Source organism: Pseudorasbora parva, chromosome 4, assembly GCF_024679245.1.
Source record: "Pseudorasbora parva isolate DD20220531a chromosome 4, ASM2467924v1, whole genome shotgun sequence".
Classification (NCBI taxonomy): Eukaryota; Metazoa; Chordata; class Actinopteri; order Cypriniformes; family Gobionidae; genus Pseudorasbora; species Pseudorasbora parva.
This window is the reverse complement of record NC_090175.1, coordinates 1,746,566-1,768,615: the sequence shown is the minus strand read 5'-3', so window position 1 is coordinate 1,768,615 and position 22,050 is coordinate 1,746,566. Positions and strand designations below refer to the sequence as shown.

At 38.6% G+C, this 22,050-nt stretch overlaps 3 protein-coding genes and 1 long non-coding RNA gene across 4 annotated transcripts; 2 read left to right on the top strand and 2 right to left on the bottom strand.

Annotated features, from left to right (window-relative positions):
- Window positions 1-676: 676 nt before the first annotated feature.
- Window positions 677-2,244, bottom strand: LOC137072631 (microfibril-associated glycoprotein 4-like). The gene is made up of 7 exons (XM_067440510.1): window positions 2,181-2,244; window positions 2,025-2,075; window positions 1,763-1,942; window positions 1,608-1,682; window positions 1,431-1,527; window positions 1,092-1,259; window positions 677-991 (listed from the first exon to the last, which is right to left on the bottom strand). Exons 2-7 carry the CDS (start codon window positions 2,028-2,030, stop codon window positions 735-737), a joined length of 783 nt encoding a protein of 260 aa, XP_067296611.1. The 5' UTR covers window positions 2,031-2,075; window positions 2,181-2,244; the 3' UTR covers window positions 677-734.
- Window positions 2,245-4,768: 2,524 nt separating this feature from the next.
- LOC137072643 (uncharacterized) lies at window positions 4,769-8,114 on the top strand. The gene is made up of 4 exons (XR_010904655.1): window positions 4,769-5,004; window positions 5,275-5,373; window positions 5,645-5,691; window positions 7,665-8,114. It is a non-coding gene; the product is annotated as an uncharacterized lncRNA (long non-coding RNA).
- A 2,632-nt stretch (window positions 8,115-10,746) lies between these two features.
- LOC137072637 (microfibril-associated glycoprotein 4-like) lies at window positions 10,747-12,570 on the top strand. The gene is made up of 5 exons (XM_067440520.1): window positions 10,747-10,905; window positions 11,001-11,216; window positions 11,297-11,393; window positions 11,887-12,054; window positions 12,134-12,570. The coding sequence occupies exons 1-5, from the start codon at window positions 10,900-10,902 to the stop codon at window positions 12,385-12,387; spliced, it is 741 nt and encodes a 246-aa protein (XP_067296621.1). The 5' UTR covers window positions 10,747-10,899; the 3' UTR covers window positions 12,388-12,570.
- Window positions 12,571-14,735: 2,165 nt separating this feature from the next.
- On the bottom strand, window positions 14,736-16,079 carry LOC137073700 (SCAN domain-containing protein 3-like). The gene has a single exon (XM_067442405.1). The coding sequence runs from the start codon at window positions 16,077-16,079 to the stop codon at window positions 14,736-14,738; it is 1,344 nt and encodes a 447-aa protein (XP_067298506.1).
- Window positions 16,080-22,050: the final 5,971 nt, after the last annotated feature.

Genomic DNA, 22,050 nt, shown 5'->3' with positions numbered 1-22,050 from the left:
ACATGCCAGTAAGCAGGAAAATAATATACCTTTTAAAAAGATTCATAGTTTTTACAGCTTTCTTATTGGAAGAGTCAGAAATCAAACACGCATACAATTTTAACTCTTCCAGAAAAATTTAAAGAAAGAAAATTTACATTTATGTATTCTTTGTGAATCCACATACTCGTTGGTGTACTCATCGTATCCTTTGAGGATAATAAATGTGCTCACATTCACACAAATGTAGCCAATTGATTTGGACTTGCCTTAACATGTTGAATAATGTGACAGATAGATTGACCGTAAGCCTCACCGGTGGAGAATTAAGATGACCAAACATCAGCATTGATTCAATGTTTGTCTTTTCAACACTGAAAAGCATGGAATTATCAACATTGATCCAATATTATTTAGCAGTGAATTTTCAACATTGGTCCAGTATGGTGTTAGCATTGAATTTTCAACATTGATCCAATATTACTTAGCATTGAAATTTCAACCTCAACCAAAATGATGATTCTGATGGAATTTCAACATTGAATCAATGTCACCATGCTATCTGGGGCAACCTTGGTTAGCAGAAGTTTCTTTAAAAATTTAGAAAATCTTACAGATTAAAAACTTTTTAACGGCAGTATATATTCTTACATGATTTTCCAAGTTACACAGTTAACAGAGAAAAGGAAACCCTTAGTTTGATTATTTTATAGTTTTTCTTCTTCTGAGAAACACTGTAATGTTTCTTCAAAGGACTACGACACACGTCTGATCTTCATGATGATGGATTTCATACCGACAGCGTGACTGTTCTTCCAGGTGTACCAAACATTTCCAATGCCCATATGGGTGGGATCTTCTCCCCATAAATACACACCGTTGGGGTTTGTACTGGGACAGGCTGCGTACCAAAATGCCCCGAGATACTGTTTGGCACAGTTTGTCCCATAGGTGTCTTGGTCTTTGTCAAAGGTGGAGAACTTCATACCATTATGGCCAGATAAAGAGTCGCCTGCAAAGAAGAAGAGCATCATTGAGGACATCAGGTGCACATTTGCTCAACTGAGTGTTTTTTGTATTTGTTTTTTACAATGTGGTTGAAAGTGTCGTACCTGCTCCTCCATCAGTGAACCCTGAAACTTGCAGTCTATACCCGTCAGTTTCAGGACCCACACGGAAGGTCGAGTACTGAGCAAAACCTTTCCTTCCAGTGAAGTCCTCCAGATCCACTCTTAGTGTGTAATTCCTGTTGCGTGTCAGCTGGTACATGTTCTCCAGCCCTATTCACACACACACACACACACACACACACACACACACACACACACACACACACACACAACACAACACAACACAACACAACACAACACAACACACACACACACACAAAGAACATGTTCAACCAAACACATGATCATCCACACAAACAGACACACACTGTGAGATCTTACCCATCCAGTATTCGCTCTGCACATTCCCAAATCCTCTCTTGTACTTATTCCACGGCTGATAGAAATTCACACTGCCGTCCATTCTCCTCTGAATCACCTGTGATGGGTTTATATAGAATATATGATTCATAATGTGTGTTCTGATGTGTGTTTAATGATCTAAAGTCAGATTCATACCGTCCATCCTCCGTTGTCTCCCTCATTCAACGGGTCATAGAAATTCATATTGCCGTCCATTCTCCTCTGAATCACCTGTGATGGGTTTATATAGAATATATGATTCATAATGTGTGTTCTGCTGTGTGTTTAATGATCTAAAGTCAGATTCATACCGTCCATCCTCTGTTGATCATGTGACAGTAAACCCAGACAGGATTATCCCCTGCTGGATAGATGGAGTAAATCCCGCTGTCTGTTTCTCCTGAGTTGTAGAGGTTAGAACAGTCGAATGGCCTGAATGTACAGTCACTGACCAGAACAACAGAGAGAAGAGTCGCCAAAAACAGCATCAACTACACGAGACAGAGAGAGAGAAAGAGATGAACATCACTCTGAAAACCATCTCTAGAAATGTAGAGTTGTAGATGAACTTACTGCCATCTTCTCAGTCTCTTCTCAGTAAATCACAGCAGAGATGTGTTATATCTAGATTAAAATAATGAAACATGTTCATATAATGTCTGTTTTCTGAAAGTTGTATCGATGTCTGAATGCTCTGTGAGGTAAATGAAGAATTAAACAGTAACTCACCTTCTGTGTTGAGTCTTGTGTTGTTCAGTCTGACAGACACTCTTTATATAGGACAGATTCTCAGACTCCTCCTCTGTGTCACACAAGACATTTACTTTACAAACACACATTTTGGATGCAAATACAAAAGGCTTTTGTATCCTTGATGTAAGTTAAACCTGCAGTGATGGACACAACTGTGTTTTATATGTTCAGTAAATCTGACTGAATCTGGGGGATTTAGTTTATAGCTATAATTTGTAGTTTAGATTAATTCCATCATGATTCATTATCATTTTGGGTGTAAATGTAGTCTCTCTAAAAAGGTACTTTAGATGTCAGCTTTGCTGCTTGCAGCTATATTCTTCAAGCCATTACATACTTCACAAAAATCGGAGAAAAAAGTTATCGCTTGCAGGGCTGACGTCATTTTGTTCTCGACACATCATCCGAGCAGAACTTTTTTCTTGTAGATGTCTGATAACTATTGTGTGATTGCTCAGAAATGTTAAGTGGGCAGGGTTAATGTAGAGAAACATGTTCGGCACCTGCTTTTCCCATGAAGTGTGGAATGTCCTGGCCAGAACGAACTATGTTCTATGTCTTGTCACCTCAAGAAAACAAACTCATTTCTTTGTTCTTCTGGAGTATGTACCAAGCTTTCTTCTTTTCGAATGGAAGTTTATGGCAGCACATAGAAGCGTTTGGCCAAAGGTTGTGAAAATGGCACGTTGATAGAGTCTGAACATTGACCATAGCAAATTTGGAGTCTTTATCTCAAACCCTCTACTGCCACCAATGGGTCAGAAGCGCACTGATATTTATGTTAATGACTTTTGAACCATTGGACAAAATGTTTTTCTACAGATTTTGTCCAGTTTATCCAATTATGCTCATTTTCAGAACTGTGATTTCCAACTACTGGTCAAGGCTTTTTTTAACCCTCATTGGGTCTTTGGAGTCATTCGGAAACCATTTGATGTGTCCCTCATTAAAAAACATTGTTCCCTTCATAGTGACATGAGATTTTGTGACTTGTAACCGATCTAAAACACAAAATAAAACTGGGTGTGACTCGGTTGTTCTGAGGGTATGTACATTTTTATTTCTTTTTTAACTCTGGGTCTTCAGGGTCCAGACGGGCCTCGAATTGAAAATGACTGAGAAAGGCTGAGAATTAAGAGTTTTGTTTTGTTTTTATTAAAACAAATAAATAAGTCATACATCGGAAAATTCTCAGAGAAATGAAGGCCTGGTACTAGAGCACAAATGCAATGTGGAAACTTGCTCACTCAAACAAACACACACACACAGGTGTGACTGCAGATGACAGCATTTGTATAGATTTTGGCAAACAAAACCAGCCACAAAAGCAGATTTCAAGGGGTGAGACCGAACACACAAACACTTTTTGCATACACACACACACGTAACTCTTGTTCATTTCTGCTTATTGCTATTAGCTTTAAACAAAAAAGAAGAAAATAATTGATCCAACACAAAGCATTAGCCTTGCATATTCTTGATTTACTAAGTTATGCAGTCAACAATAAAGTAAACCGGTAAACCTTCATTTGATAGTTTTTTATTCTATGCAGCGTTTCTTCAAATGTCTAAGAAACCTGTTTGATCTTCATGCTGATGGATTTCATTCTGACAATCGAATTGTTCTTTCAGGTGTACCAAACTTCTCCAATGAAAAAAACTGGTGGGATCTTCTCCCTAGAAGTACACACCATTGGGGTTTGCATGGTGACAGGCTTTGTAGCAAAAATCCCCAAAATACAGTTTGGCACAGTTCTTCGTCTTGATCTTTGTCAAAGGTGGAGAAATTAAGCTTTAGGGTAGGTTCTGCAAGGAAGACTCAAAAGTTACATCACTTATTACCGTCAGATCTCACCTATCATGGTATAATACCAGCAGTAGAAAAGGTACTTACACATAGCTGAGTTTGCAGAAGCTGACGCAAACATGTACCTCCACCCTCCCCACCACCATCAGGATGGTCCCTGCCTATACCTCCAGAGGGTTGGCTGTGCCTCTGCGGTATTATACCATGCAGAGTCCATTACCCTCTAGACGTGAACTACAGACAGGACTTACACCAAATAACTCATAATATTATACTTGCTGGTCTGTCAATGAATTAATGCTTGTTACCTAATTTGGCCTGCCGCGTCTTTATGGTAGAACTTATTAGTGGTATCATTATGGTAGGCCAGAGAGTCGCCTACACTGTAAAACCTAACAGTGAAATTCACTAAATGAAATAAGTTCATTTAACTTAATGTTACCAAAAAAGTTAATTCAACTTAACAAATATGTGTGATGTTAACTCAAAAATGTATTATTGTAAGCAAACCTCAATCTAAATAAGTTACTAAAACTTTTTAACTCTAATGGTTTAAGTTACAGATATTTATTTAATCTAGTATTTTACATATATGGCCAATTAAATAACTACATTTACATTTATGCATTTGGCAGACGCTTTTATCCAAAGCAACTTACATTGTATTCAAGGTACACATTTTACATTTTTGTCAAGTCTTGCTTTCCCTGGGATTCGAACCCATGACCTTGGCGTTGCTAGCGCCATGCTCTACTCATTGAGCTACAGGAAAGACTAAAAGCTGATAAAATAAATAAATAAACAATAGTATATACATTAATCTACCTCATATTAAGCCTACAGTCTTACATTAAGCTCTTTTAAAGTCATTACATTTAGTCATGTCAAAGTATCATCCCAGTGAGTTTCCGAGGTAACAAAAACCGCACCATTTTCCCTCCTTCAGTCCAGTCACAGCAGGACGGCTCGCGCTACAGTCAAGAAAAACAAAAGGTAAGCGTTTCAAACTTATTTATTCATATTTCGCTCATGTTTGAACGTTTTCAGTGTTATTTTCGTAACTCTTTTATGTTTATCCGAAGATTAACCAGCTCAGTAATGTTGTGTGTAAAGTTAGCCAGCAAACAATCTAACATTAGGAGCAAATGCGCTATTGCACCAGTGTTATCAACGGTAATGTACACGTTTGGAGTTAATTATACTGTTTTACACTGCAGTTTGTCAGCGGGGAATTAAAAAATATATGTTTGTGCTTTCTCACAGTCGGACAGATAAACGCTGGCTTTTGAGACAGTTGGCCATCTTTCCATGTCTCTCGTCTCGTGCCACAGTGACGTTAACTAACTTACGTTAAAGCAAAAGGTAACGTTAATGCAAACTCACGCATTCCTTATATTACAACCGTTTTAAATGTATTGTTAATCGAATTCGAGTTTCCTCTATCATATGTGATGCTAGTTAATTTGACTAAAGCAGCTGAAGCTCCGGGGTGAACAAAGTGACTTGAGGAGCATTTTAGATCCTGTTTTGCTAACGTTAGATAAAATTTTAAACTGTTATTTGTTTCTCATGATCGTTTTCTCATTTGAAACTCACACTAACACATTGTTGCCATGCTTTTAAATCTTTTCAGAGCAAAGACGAAGGTGCAATGGCAGCAACGTGGCTACAATTCTATGAGTAAGTAAGTTAGAATTAACATTGAACAAATCAATGGAATTTTGTAACGTTACTGTGCAAAATGCAAATGATAACGTTATGAACAGTTACATAATGTTCATACAAATATAAGTTTGTTCTTCAATTTAAATTTTTGAATGAATTGCTATTTTTGCAAACGTAATTATGACCATAAATGTCTTTTAGCACAACTTGTAAGTCTTCTGAAGCAATATGATTTTTTTAAAAGGCTTAAAGTCCAAAGTCCAGTCTGTCTATCATTCAAAGTCATGTTGTATTGCTTCAGGAGAATACTGGTCAAGTCTTGAAAGTTGTTGTTATAGTTGGCTTTCCTAATATAAACAGAAACATTTCGTGTGTTATATTTTCACTGGCAGAAGAAGAAGTCTTGTCATGAATCATAAAGAAAACTACGATCCTGGCAGGTCTGTTACTATTTAAAAGGAAGAGTCAGGAGATGTTTTCAAGACACAAGGTAGGACACATGTCAAAACTACATTACATTTATTTAGCAACATGTTAACCTTTCAGCTGCCACCAGCATAAATGCATGGTGTGGTTACAGTGACTGATAGTTGATCATTCAAGTTGTCTTAAATGTATAGTCCACTTGCCAATACAAATTCAGTCATGATTCATAAATTACCAACCCTCATATTGTTCCAAACACATAAGAATTTTATTAATCTGTCCATTGAAAATCTAGTCTTCAAAACGTTTAATTTAGGCTTTCATTAGCATATACATTGAGCACAGCAAAAGCTTATTTGACACATAATAAACCAATCTCAGCTCAAGCTTAAAGGAATCGTTCACCCTGATTTACTCCCCCCCCAAGTCCTCCTTGGTGTAAATGACATTCTTCTTTCAGACGAATACAATCAGAGTTATATTAATACGTGTCCTGGCTCGTCCAAGCTTTATAATGGCAGTGAATGGCAGCCCAAAATTTGTAGCCCAAAAAAGTGCACCCATCCATTTTAAAAGTGCTCCACACGGCTCCGGGGGAATAATAAAGGCCTTCTGAATTAAATCGATAGGTTTGTGTAAGAAAAATATCCTCTCGTGATTCAAAACGCTTGTGCAACGCCCGACATCATCGTCACATCATTTATGTTTTTTACGCTGCGTCCGCCGTCAACGCCGTGGCTGTTATGCTTTTTTACGCTTTATCCAACGTCATTGTTGCGCCGGAAACTAGTTATTTTCTTATTTTATAACGAGTTAAATATGGATATTTTTCTTATATAAACCCATCGATTCACTTCGGAAGTACTTTATTAACCCTCCAGAGTCATGTGGATTACTTTTATAATGAATAGATGCACTTTTTTGGCTTCAAATTTTGGACAGCCATTTACTGCCATTATAATGCTTGGATTAACCAGGACATTTATTAATACCGCTCTGATTATATTAATCTGAAAGAAGAACGTAATTTACACCAAGGATGTCTTGCCATTATCCATTTAAAATTTGTTAATCAAATCTGTCTTGTTTCACTTTGTCTACACCGGATGTGAGCAGCGCGACAGGACAAAAGAGCCCCTTATAGTCCGTTATGTTGTCTACACTGGATGCGGCGTGATGTGAGCGACAAATCTTTGACAGTAAACTGTTGCCTCTTTCTATTTATGACATACTGACATGAAAAACAAATGTTTTGCAATGTGTGCATTATCGCTTGAATTCAATTCAATTCAATTCGTCATTCAATTCAAGGTCTAGAACATTCGGCTGATACACCCCTGAAAATGTTTTTCCCCCAATTAAACCTTGCTGACAAACAACTTAACATCTTTACAAAATTGAACTACAGGGTTTTAAATAAGCACACGCCCAATTAAATCAACAATAATCCGTTCCTTATAACAACGTTTTTTTTATTTATGAAAATTGAAATATGGTGTCTGCCCTGACAAGGGTTATTTTTATATGTGGTGACATACAAACTTTTTTTCCAATGCATATAGAAAAAGGAGCTTGACCAGGTGCAGAAGCCAACAGTCACCATCCTTACTGTCGAGGAGGAAGAGGGAACGTTACCTTTAAACCCACTGGATGCTTTGATTGTCTTTAAAGATGAGGTGGTGATGTCTGCCAAGTCTTCGGTCAGTGCAATACACTTAGAGTACATTAAAGATCATACAGTGCTTTTGCTTTTTGAGGAAACGTACCTTTTTACATAATTTTTTTTATTTTATATGTTTTGTTATTTAAATGTTATGACTTTTTTAAACATGTTTGTGCTGTTTTATTTGGTGAAAAAGTCTAATATTTTTTGTCTAGTTATATTTGTGAACATATGGCATACTGTATTTATGATGTAAATGTTATATTTCAATAAATTACTTAAAAATACCCTCCTGTTCTGTCTTCATTTTGTACCAATGTTAGCTTGTGCTTAGTCTTATGTAACTTAATCACTTTGAGTTTGATGAACTTAAACCATTTGCCGCAATCTGTTTCCTAAAACCATTTAAGTAACCATGTAGTTGTTAAGACTTAGTTAGATTTGTTACCTGAATTCAAACTGAATTAATAAAATTAACTTAAAATCTTTAAGTTCAGTTTACTCTTAATAATTGATCAACACAACACTAAAATATAAGTTTTAACACTTAAACAACACTAAAATATGAGTTAATTTAACTCAATGTATATGAGTTTTCAGTACTCATACTTAATGGTTTTAAAACTTAATTGGTTTGAAGCAATCGGTTTCCTCAAATGGTTTGAGTTACCGTAACTTGTTGGGTTTTACAGTGTACAGTGAAGAGAAGCATCAGTGAGGACATCAGGTGCACATTAACTCAACTGAATGTGATATTTTTAAAATTTAAATGAAAGTGTCCTACCTGCTTTTCCATCCTTGAACCCTGAAACGTGCAGTTTAAACCTGTCAGTTTCACAGTCAGAATCAGAGAGAGGTGGAGCCAGAGGGACAAAGGGAGGGAAGGCGTAGCCGGGGGGAGGGCAGGGCTGAAGGCCAAAAGCGAATGTCCGACCAAAGCGAAGCCAGAGGAACGAGCGAGCCCAGAAAAGCCATATGAGTAATGGTTTTCGGTGGAGCTGAGGGAAGCAGGATCAAGGGTGAAGCCGATGTGTTGACAGGCTGAGGCTGATCAATGGGCACATAGGCTGGATGAAAAGACAGGATCCTCTGTGCTGAGTAGAGCTGGTGGCCTGATGACATTATGCAGGTTATTCCTACTAATGGGAGCTGCAAAGGAGCAAGGACAGGAGCAGAGGCTGGGCTGAGGAATTGGCTGACGGTGGAGGTGGAAGAGGGAGGCTAGGTGAGTATTCTGAAGATACAGGGGCTGCAGGAGACACAGGAAACACAGGAGCTACTGGAGGCACTGGATTTTCAGAGAACACTGGAGATACAAGGGATGTTGGAGATACAGGGGGACTGGGTATAACCCTATATAGGAACCCGCCCAGACTCTAGAGTGTTACTATTCCTAACCTAATCAACATAACTATCCAAAGAACGGGACTCTAATGAAGTTTGTAGATGGGAAGGAAGGAGGCGGGAACCGGCGTACGTTCAACAAACTTTAATATACAAATAAATATACAAAACGAAAGTCAAACGCCCCTCACGGACGACTGCCCGCAAATACCCACAAGATAAAACCGTGGGCAGCCCCTCACGGACGACTGCCCACACAAACATAATAAAACTTAAACAAAACTTAACATAAAGTCCAGGCCTGGTCCTCTCTCGTCTTCCACTGCCTTCGCTCCTCCTTTTATGCTCCCGTCACTTGGCCGCGAGACGAGACCGCAGTGCGTCACGCAGCTGGCACTCATTACCACTCGTCACCGGCCCGCTCTCGCGGTCCCTCACCCCACAGGGACATTCTCAGTAATCTGGCTCTTTTGACTTACAATAAAGATAACAGGAACTGGCAGAAAACTCCTGATGGAAACTTTACTTAGCAGAGGAAAGAGTAATTAATCAGATATCATCACATTTACCTTAGATGCTAAATACAATGTACTCCACCTTGATTTTTCATGTTATGTTATGTCAGGAAGGAGAATCAGCCGATCTTAAACATATTCTTACATTTCTATTCCCACAGAATCAAGAAAAAGCTAACAAAAGCCAAATAAAATGAGAGGATTGTGCAATAATTGTAAACAAAAATAATCCATAGGGAGTCATGTTGATTCATCATAGATTAATGTTTGATTTTGATGTTTGTATTCCTGGAAGATCAGTTAACTGCAATGACCCAGAGCCCAACACATTGCACACATTGTTCTCCAGGACTTCTCTATACTTAAATTCGTTTTTTTTTTTTTCGGCTCAAGGAAGAGTTTCCCCGAGATACAATATTTTAAAATCCCAGTACACCTTGCATGTAATTAATGGAAGGAGTAAATGTTCAGGTATTTTGGAGTAAGATAAGAAAAGCAGAAACATGTTACGGTTTAATGTTCTGTTATAAAGGCGTTTAAACAGAATTAAACAGTCCTCTGTGGGTGTACATTTTTTGTAGCACTTTATATGGTAGATTTGCTTTATATTTTCATGTTTAACGCTGTAATACTGCTGCTTCAGTGTTGCTTTCAATTACACTTACAACTTCACTTTCTGCTTTCCAGTGTGATCATGTTTTTCCTCGCATCTCACCTCAACAGACTGAACGGAAGAAATGATCCGATTTACACCTTAAAATGCGCATGGAAGTCTGAAGGTGTTAACCAGCTTGAGCAAATATTTCTGGAAAGTTTGCTTTGACAAGCTGTTTTAAACCCCAAAAAGACTTTATTAAGCAGATTTAGTTTGAAATGGCATCATATCAGTTTGTTCTGTTTGTTCGAAAGCTTTTATCCAGTACAAATGGTGAAGTCGTGGGATGATACAATATGGGGAAAAACTATTAAGACATTTTATTAATCATTAATAGGACCCGGGAATTTCCATGCTTTCCCATTTTTGGATGATCCCTAAATTTGCAACAACAAAAAAGAGTTGCTTCAAACAGACTTTGACACGGAGGAGGAGCCTGATCATCAGATATTTAAAGGACAGATTGAATTGTCTGCAACTGGAAAACAATTGGTGAGTTACTGGTTTGTTCTCCAAAGCTTTGTATGGACATTCAGAAGGTTATATTACTTTATACAATATTTCTGAGCAAATAATTATTTTTATTTTTTTAAGAAACAAACTAAGAACAGATTGAGAAGATGGCAGTAAGTTCATCCGTTTCCTTTTTGTCAATCACATTCTTTGAGATTGTTTTCATCTAATTTCAGACTGATTTCACATCATTCTCTCTCTTGTGCAGATGTGGTCGTTGGTGTTGTTGGCAGCTCTTCTCCCTGTTTTATTGGGCTGTGAGTGTGGTCTTGATGTAGACAAGCCGGTCGACTGTTCTTCCCTTTATAAAGCAGGACAGAACCTCAGTGGGATTTACACCATCTATCCAGCAGGAGACGTTCCTGTCTGGGTTTACTGTCACATGGTCTCAGATGGGAAAGATGAAGACAACGGAGGATGGACGGTACGAGTGTGACTTTAGATCATTAAACACACATCAGAACACACATTATGAATCATATATTCTATATAAACCCATCACAGGTGATTCAGAGGAGAATGGACGGCAGTGTGAATTTCTATCAGCCGTGGAATAAGTACAAGAGAGGATTTGGGAATGTGCAGAGCGAATACTGGATGGGTAAGATCTCACAGTGTGTGTCTGTTTGTGTGGATGATCATGTGTTTGGTTGAACATGTTCTTCGTGTGTGTGTGTGTGTGTGTGTGTGTGTGTGTGTGTGTGTGTGTGTGTGTGTGTGTATGTGCGGCCTGGTAATCCCTACGTTATGGGGACAAAATGTCCCCAGAAAGATGGCAATATCCGAAATCCTTGTCCTTGTGGGGACATTTTTAGGTCCCCATGAGGAAAACATCTTATAAATCACACAAGGAGTTTTTTTGGAGAAAGTAAAAATGCAGAATGTTTCCTGTGATGGGTAGGTTTAGGGGCAGTGTGTGTGTGTGTGTGTGTGTGTGTGTGTGTGTGTGTGTGTGTGTGTGTGTGGGTAGGTTTAGGGGCAGGGGCAGTGTAGGGGGATAGGATGTACAGTTTGTACAATATGAAATCCATTACGCCTATGGAAAGTCCCCATAAAACATGGAAACGTGTGTGTGTGTGTGTGTGTGTGAACAGGACTGGAGAACATGTACCAACTGACACATAACAGGAAGTATATGCTGAGAGTGGATCTGGAGGACTTTGAAGGAAGGAAAGGTTTTGCTCAGTACTCGACCTTCTCTGTTGGTTGTGAATGTGCCGGATATCAGTTGCAAGTTTCAGGATTCACTGATGGAGGAGCAGGTTGGACATTTTTATTAATTCTCATGAAAACTCCTTCAAGTTGAGTTACTGTCCTCAATGATGCTCTTCCTCTCTGCAGGCGACTCTTTATCTGTCCATAACGATATGAAGTTCACCACCTTTGACAAAGACCAAGACCCCAATGAGAAGAACTGTGCCAAAGTGTATCTCGGGGCATTTTGGTACGCAGCCTGTCACTATACAAACCCCAACGGTGTGTATTTATGGGGAGAAGATGATACTCACTACGCCATTGGTGTTGTTTGGTCATCCTGGAATGGTTACGCTGTCAGTATGAAATCCATCAGCATGAAAATCAAACGTGTGTCTTAGAAACATTACAGTGCTCCTGAAGGGGAACCCACTGGACTATGTTTTTTTATTGTTTTTTTAACCTTATTTTACATTTTTCTTTCATCGTTTTACTGTGTAACTGAGCAAATGTGTGATTATCTCTCTTTGAAATGTACACTGATCAGGCATAACTTTATGAATATAAAAACATTTATTTTTAAATGCGCTAGTCTTTGTATCTGCACAAGATAAGAACAATAACAAAGAAACAAAGTACAAAGAAATGGTTTAATAAATATACAATTAAACAAAGATACAAATGAAATACAATGCTTTAATCTTAGGAAGGTCTACTAACATTACTCTTTGGGTAAGTAATATGGCCTACAAAAGACTAGAGTATATTTCTCTTCGCCTTTTTTGTGGTTTGATTCATATTAATAGCGCAATTGTCAGGGTTTATTAGATGCTGCCCCTTTAAAGAAGAAGAAGAAGAAGAAGTTTTATTTATATAGCGCCTTTCCGTAGCTCAAGGTCGCTTTACATTTCTCAAATACAGTACATTTAGACACTTACATATACATCTATATATATACACATCACACATGGGACATTAAAGACAGAATGTAGATCTCATAATACACATAATATTTTAGAATGTTTTATATAATATTTGAACTATTAACGCCCATTTAAGACATAAACTCTGTTTAAGTTAATACCCCTCCCAGCGGTAAGCTATTTGTTGTGTTTATTTGATGGTTTAGACTAGGGATGCACAATATTGGATTTTTGCCGATATCCGATATGTCGATATTTTTCAGCTCATTTTGGCCGATGCCGATGCCGATATATGTTTATTTTTTCCCTTTGTTTGGAAACAACACCATTTTGAGCAAAAAATATTTTTTTTCATTCTGGTTTCAGATTTCTGAGGTATCCTTACTAAAAGGATTCTTGTTGAAGATAAATAAATGTTAATAAAGTTCTTTTTATGATAAGAGTATATTAAAAGCTCTGAAAATAACAATAATAAAGTCAGTAATTTTTCCCCCCAGATGCAGCTGTAACCTAAATATTGTATTTTTGGATTTAACGTTTGTGCACATGAAGTGGGGGTGGCATGACATCCATTGATGCTGTCTTTTAATTCTACAATTATTGTAGAGCTCCTTGGATTATTTTTCATCATCCATTTCGTAAAATTTTATTACAGATTAATACACTGTATATAAAAGTATTTAATTTACAAGTGTCATGCTTGTGATTTATGACATCATTACTGATTTGTTTATTCAGAACAAGAAGTAACTTCAATTTATTTGTGTATTCTACTTTTCATTGTATTAGTGTAACAACAGCGCACCCACTACATGTATATATAGCGGTCTAGCTGGAGGGCACTAGGACCTGGAGGAGCTTCTGCTGCTGTGGAGGCTGCCGCACGCGCTAGAGAGTGGGACTGGGGAGACGCGATTGGGCTTGTTTTGGGCTAGTTTTGTTGTGAAAATGTGGCAAATCTGCTGCTGACGGTCACGTCCTTCTGTACTGCATTCAGAAATTCAAGGCAGCATTTAAAAACAGTCAATATCAATCACTGTAAATGCAATGTATTTTCTTGTTTTCACTTGAAGAATGACCGCAGTGCTGACATGGTCTTATCGCTGTAGCACTCCTTGCACACGTGAGTTATTGCAGGCACATATCAACACGTTATCATATCGGCAAGGCATATCGGCATAATGTTTTCATATCGACCCATGCCAATTTTTATATTTTAAGCATTTATCGGCCGATTCCGATGTCGTGCCGATAATATCGTGCATCCCTAGTTTAGACCAGGGGTATTCAATTAAAATTCTAAGAGGTCCGGTTAGAAAAAAATTCAGCAACCAAAGGTCCGTAACATCACAATGACTAACTTGTGTTATCATTCAGTGCCACAGCCTAGTAGTTGTATGAAAATAATATGTAAGTAGCCTAGTCAAGAGACGACTGTCAAATAAAACGAAAGTACAAATTTAATAATATTTCAACAATATTTATTGTCTGTTTATTTATTGAACTGTAGGGAAATAATAAGTACTCTAATAATAAATGATCAATTTAAATAAAATAAAGGCTGCATTTAAAATAAATTATAAATAAAACACAACAGAGAGCTTTTGAAAAATGTGCATCTCAAAATAAAGTGCTTAATTTGAGAAAAAATAATAAAAAAAGTATAGCTTGAGTTTCCCTTTTACTTTTTAGTTAACTCCCTTTCACATCTTAAGTTTAAACACATTTTAAAATAAACAATCTCAACACATTAACAATTGAACAGCTATAACACCTCCATTTCTCTTTCTTTCCCTTTTATATCCAACTTACACACTTTGTGTTGTTTAGTGAGAAAAGTGAGCCCTTGCTTGTCCTGCCAGGATTTTAAATCTGGGCTGGAATGGTGTCAGGGCCATTCTCAAACACATGTGTAGGTGCTCATTGGTGAGCCTGGATCGATATTTGCTTTTAATAATGTTCATTGTGGAGAAAGCTGCCTCACAATTGTATGTGGAGCCAAACATGGTAAAGATGTACAAGGCTACTTTCCTGAGACCTGGGAAAGCGGTCTCTGAGACCATTTGAAGCCAGAAAGTGGCAGGATCAGTTTTTCCAAAATGCTCTTTCAAGGCCACATCTGCTTGGAGATCGACCAGTTGCATCTGGAGAGGCCCAGCATTTTCCCACTTGAAGAGCAGTGTGACTTCCTTCGAGAACTCCCTGACATCTGTGATGAGGAATGGGTTCTGAATGTCAACAAAGTCAACAAAAGAAGACACATCTCTCTCACCCTGAATCCGTTCCTTCACAGTTGGAAAGTGTGCACAGTCTGCCAGCAGGTCTTCCCTAAACAACACAAGTTTCCTCTGAAAGGAGCGGACAGCTGTCATCAGATCACAAACTGAATTGTCCTTGCCCTGTAACTTTAAATCCAGTTCATTGAGGTGTGAAGTGATATCAACCAAAAAAGCTACAATATCCATCTTCTTGTCATCCTCCAAAAAGAGAGAAAATGTTGTTGCCTTCTGGCTCTTCAGCTGTGCCAAGCAAGCTGCGATTTCCCCTCGGATGGACCAAAAGCGCTCCAACACCCTACCTTTGCTGAGCCATCTTACATTGTTGTGTAGCAGAAGGTCATCAGCATTTGCATCAACTTCTCTGAGGAATTCCCTGAGCATGCGATGCTGATGGGAAGAGGAAGCTCTGAGAAAGTTTATCATACTCATCATTGTGTTCATCACCTCAGCATACTCGTCTGACAGGGTGGAGCACAGGACTGACTGATGAATTATGCAATGGTAAGAGATGAGTTGTGGATTGTCATCTTTCATTCTTGCCACAGCTCCTCTCTCTCTCCCTACCATGGCAGGGGCTCCATCTGTGGTTATTGAAACCACTTGCTTCAGCTCTATTTTCCTCTTCTTTAACATCTCCTTTATGGCAAGGTAGATGTCCTCTCCTCTTGTAGTGGTCTGAAGGGCTGTTACACCTAACAGGTCTTCACAGAACTCTTCCTTGTCCTTGTTGAAGAACCTCACAAAAACTAACAGCTGAGCATTGTCAGACACATCAGTGGACTCATCTACAGCTAAGCCTATGCATGGTGCCTTGTGAATTGCTTCATCCAGCTGAGCTAGCACATCATGGGTTAATATTTCTGTTTTCTTTGTGGCTGATGATGCTGACATAGGTATTTGCTTGATTTTTACACACATGTCTTCTTTTTGTTTTCCCTCAAATAAGGTTTCAGCTACCGCAGACAACCCCTCCATCAGTAAATGTTTTTTTTATGTTTGCCCAAAATCCAAGCAACTTTAAGGGAACATTCGCTTCATAGAACATTCATAGTTAGCACGTTGTTGGGCAGTGAATGAATGTGTTAGGATTCTGCTGGATCGATCATATTGGGCTTTTAGATCGTTTATTTTCTCTGCCCTCAGTGCGGATTTAAGTGGGTATGTTTGGTCAAACAATTTGTGCTTTGTCTCATAGTGGTGCTTCACATTGCCGCTTTTAATAATCGCGACAGTCTCTGAACATATGAGACATACCGTTTTGGAACTGCCCGTGGGAAGAATGAACATGTAAGAATCTGTCCATTCTTGATTAAAAGCTCTGTTTTCGCTGTCCACTTTTCTTTTTTTAGAGCACGCCATGTTGTCTCTCTTTCATCTCGTCTCTCCCTGTGTGTGTGTGTGTGTGTGTGTGTGTGTGTGTGTGTGTGTTTCTCTCGCTGTCTGACTTGAGTAGCATCACGTGACATGATTTACAACGCATGCTATTGGTCTGTGAGTTTCCTGGGCCACGCTAAACCATTACCATAGATGCTAGAAAAGCTGTGCGGATTAAAATAGAAATGCTCCGTCAAAAGTAAATAATTTAAAATAATTTATGGGTTATTGGTCCGGGTCTGGACAGAAGGGCGGCTGGGTCCGGATCCGGACCGCGGTCCGCCTATTAGTGACCTCTGGTTTAGACGCACACTTGAAGCCTAAAGAAGTGCTGCAAGTTTAACTGCAGTCAGTTTCGGTGTGCACACACATAAGCCACCTTGACGTTGGAAACGGCATCTCTTGTGTGGATTATTGTGCTCTATTTACTATCAAAGATGTCCCGCAATTTAGCAACAGTATAAATTGCATTTTACAACAATCACAGATTGTGATGATTCTGATGGTAAATTTGGGGTTTAGGGGGAACGAATGCTCAGAGCGGTGAAGGGAAAAAGTTGTGCTAGATGGAACATGGCAAGTTTTTAATAGTTTTGAAATTAAATAAGATTAATATCACAGGTCTGAAGTGTAACCAGAATAAACCTCTGGCCATCGTCACTCATTAAGCGGGGACTGTTGGGTTGTGCTCACTATAGCTAGAGTTCGCTCACTCCCCCTTTTGGTTTGCGAATAACAAAAATGTAACACATGGTTTAATATTATTGCATATAAAATGGCTGGCAATATAGAATTTGCATGATAAGATAATAATAATAAATAATAAGTTTATTTTCTTAAAGGGTTATTTCGCCCAAATTAAAATCCTGCCTTTATATACTTACCCTCATGGCATTGGCCAGCCGTCAGACCTCCGTTCATCTTCACACACAGATGAAGATATTAGTGTTGAAATCCGATGGCTCAGAAAGGCCTTCATTGACACCAATGTCATTTCCTCTCTCAAGACCCATAAAGGCACTAAAGACGTCGTTACAAAGCCCATCTCACTACAGCGGCTCGACAATCATTTATGAAGAGATGAGAATAGTTTTTGTGGGAAAAAAGTTCTTGTCTTCTGTCTAGGCCTCTGATGTGAACGCACAAAGCACTAAAAACATGTGATGCATTTGTTCTTTATCATTCTGAAATCATTATTTTAGTAGTGGCCTGTACTGGTATTTTTTCTAAAGTCTCTCTGCCATGGAGCACGTCATATAGGGGCAATCTGATTTCTGACTATTACTGTTATTAGCAGGTTGCAGGACTATTACAAAAAATAGAATTTTTATTATGAGCAAGCAAGTGCTGCACTTAAAGGTAAAATAGTTCACCCTGCACCCTATGTCCAATATCAGAACTGGCTAGTTTATGTCCATGAGCGCATGAATCGCGACGTGTAGTCTCTGTGCGATACTGGGTCCTGTGGTGGAATTAATCATTTTAAAATAGGAGATACTACGAAAAATCAATGATCTAAATTAAATCTAATCTTATGATCTGCTGTTAAGTTAAAAATGTAACAAATTTAAAAAACTCACGTGATAATGAAGTCAGATTCAATAACTCATGGAGTCCCTACATTTTAATGTTAAAAGGTATTAATATTAAAAATGATTTAATATTTAAAATTAGATCCCCACATTTTATATAATAATTTATATAATAAAATAATTATAAATTAAAGTGATTTTTCCAGCACCAGAAAAGAAATTCACACACAGTCATTGGATTCCGTCGTTGGGCTGATGGGTGGATCTTACGAAGTGGTGACCCCGACGTGATCTCCCAGTCTCAGGCGAGTGACGTCTTTGGTCGTGACAATTCAGATCCAAACTGAGTGAGCATGAGGTCTGAGCTTCTCATTCTCTGTCTCCAGATATTGTGGTAAGTTCATTTAGTTTAATTTATTTAATTCACTGTTCTTATTCTTTATACTTTACAAAAAATAAATACATTGGTGGCCCCCAACATTAAAGACAGGATTTACTGAACTTAAAAACAATCTTCACATAAATCCATTATAATAAATTACCTATGGCCTTCCTAATGTCTAACAGGTAGAAAATATACAGAAATTGAATAGTTGAAGTAAAAATTAAAGTGATCATAAAGTGGTTAAAGTGATCTGCACTGCATCCATTTTAAATTAAATATAGAATAACTACTTATTAAAAAGCCACAATTTTCTGTTACCTTTGTTCTGTGATTAACATTAATGACTGACAGCATTAGTTGCTGCTCTCACTTTAAGATCTGCCGCTGCTCTTGTGAGAATACTCGACAAAATGGAGAATTTTATAATTCTGTGTGTTATTATTTCGTTAAAGCCTGAAGAGAACTCAGTTCTTGCTTGCGTCTGTTAGACGAGTGCTGCGTCTCAGTCCGCTCCCTAATTCAGAAGTCAGGGCACAGATCAGGGAGTTTCCCACATTCATGTACATGTTATACTGATTCACAACCTAGGAAACTAGGAAGCTGACTGAGATGCACCCGGGACATTCACAGACAGCGCATTCTCTTTTGTCTTGTTCCCTGGAATGGTTTTAAAGCATTTGCATGAATACGAGCATGATAATATAATGTAAATTTAGCCAAAGGATGACAGAAAAAAACTGGATGCTTAACGGACGCCGACTATTTAAAATATAGAACCGAACCCCTTCGGGTCCCGGGTGCTCCACGAAGACTTCTATTTTAAACACAAGCCTCGCCTGAAAGGAAAAGGGGGAGGTGTTTCTTTAGTATTACTGAAAAGTCTAGTTTCAAATAGAATTCCTTTGAAGTACATAATGTAACATGATAAATCTTAATGTAACATGATATAACAGACACGTTCAGTTTTTAATTGTAGCGTCTGTTCTCTAAATGAACTGATTTTATGAAAATAAATGCGGTCGCGGTGAGAAAGTGATCAAGTTGCTGACTCGTTGCCTCGCTGCCTTATCAGACAATGGCTTGTAAGACAGGCAGTGTTAGTGCATTAAGGCACCTCACGAAACGAAATTCGGACAGACTTCTAAGGCAGTGTAACGGTTTAATAGCCTAGAAATCTAGACGCCCCCTAGCGGCAGCAAATTTAATCTGCCCGCAAGTGTCGTCTAGCAACTCTCAATACCCATCTGAACTGTATTCCCCTAACTCTCCGGACCAATCACATCGTGTATAGAGTCAGTGGGTGGGGCCATAATGACGATGGCCGAGTTGCTTTTGCGTGCTTTTAGTAAACACAGAAACTGGCGAACGGCGGTCTGTCGAATCAGCTCTGACCGCGATTCTGGAAGACTTCGAGTTAAAGAACGGCACTGAAGTCATTCTGAAGAAGGGAAGATGTGTTCGAGTTTAGCCGAGCGGATACGGCGAATGTTTAATCTGTCAGCTCCGCTTCACCTTTGTTGCTCTGGTTGGTGTAGCGCTATCCTATCGCGTGCAGAGGGAGTTTGACAGACAGCCGTTTATCCGCCCCTCGGATTGAGCCGTCAATGGTGAGTTTCCAGACCAAACATCTTGATGTGGCTCCGGCTTGTCAGGCTAACGGTTTAATGATCTACAGCAAAATAGAGAGAGCTTTGGTGGGAGCTAAACACATATTTAATTACTACATTATTCATTTCTCGCTAGAAAAGACATCAGAAGTGGAAAATATTGGTAAAAAAACATATTTACACACAAACTGACCAGCAAACGCAACTTTCAGACGTCATCTTTTTCCCCCAGCTCAACTGTCACTGAACTGGAAAGCACAGGATTGTGGGATATCAAAGGTAGCGAAGGACACATGAATGATGCCTTCAAAACTCGAGTCAGCATTCTCCTGGTTTCGGACGCAGCCCTAGTAACGGCGGCTTTGGGAATGGCCTCACAGTAGGGCTGAACGATATTCTGTTTTAACATCGACATCGCGATGTGCATGTGTGCGATAGTCACATCGCCGGAACATGCGATGTGAAGGGTAGTAGCCCATGGTATATTAAGAGAACGGTAGCACACAGTAAACACCAGTTTGTTGCTGGAGTGACATGCACGTTCCTCATGCCTGCACAGTGATTTGTTCGCTGTGCCGCTGCTCACCGTTCACGGCCAAACATTCACTGCTAAAATGCGCCACGAAGAGGATCCACAGGGGAAAAGAAAAGGTTCGTACCAGAAATCATCTTTTTGGGACTATTTTGGCTACATAAAGGAGGATGTTGTCCAAAAAGAGGTACTTTGCATCGAGTATCTTGTTGCCACAAAACAAGAAACTAGCCAATCACCTAAATGCAAGAATGTTTGTGCATTAATTTAGTGTAAGTGGCGATCGATTGTGGATAATAATATATAATGAACTGATGATAATAAGGTCGTGCTGTTCACGCTCGTGCAGCCTCTCAAATTACATTTGAGATGCAATATTTAGTGTTTTTGTTCTATTTCAGCAGTGAATATCGTTCACAGCAGAACCGTAACATGTCTCACTCATAGCAACAAGTGTGAACGATTCAGCGTTCGAATGAATCGTTTGAATGAACGACTCAGTGACTCACTTGTTAAGACGGTCACCTGCTGCCACCTACTGGAGGTTTAGTTTCATGTTTGCACATAATTTCCAACATTTTTTTTGTCACTTGTAATGAAGCTTGCTTATTACTGAAATTATTAATATCATGGAATGGTAATTATTGACTTTAGCCTGGATTGATGGCTCTCAATATCGCAATATATATCGTTGGGGGGAAAAATATCGCAATGTAATTTTTTTCCAATATCGTGCAGCCCTACTTCACATGGCAGCGAAGCATTCTGTGAATTGTTGTCTTTCATCTCAGAATTTCTGTCTTTTCTCAGTCCAGAAAGCACCAAATTAAAAAATAATTTCACATTTCTACTACATTAATGACCCAGTTTAAATAGATTCATCTTCCCAGCGCTGAAGTTCCCCTTTAAGTGGGAGAACGTATACAATTTGAGGCTGATTAAATCATTTTTTGCCCCATTGTAAGAGTATCCAAATATTTGCCTTAGTGTAGTGCATTAAAAACTTTCTTTGACTTACTATTTACATGATTCTTATGATATTCTGTCCTGACATTATCCAAAGCATTATTTGTGTGGTCTAATATCCATTGGTATGTCTTAAAATGCTCATTGCTCAAGACATGCTCTTTGGCATGTCTGGGTACAATTTGTGTTGTTGACCCTAAATGACCCAGAATGTCAGTGTCTCCTAAAAACATGCTATCTTGAACATATACTGCCTCAGAAGAATCACTTCCACACGCTCTTACAAATTGTATAACTTGTTGAGGTATGGCACCAAATACAGCAGCAAACTCTTTTGGTGTAACTGGAAACCCAAATTTATCCAAAAATTCACTATAAGATAATAAAATACAGTTTGAATTTAAAAGTTGTTTAACTAACACAATGTTGTTTTCATACCAATTATTATAGAAGAGAGATCTATTTT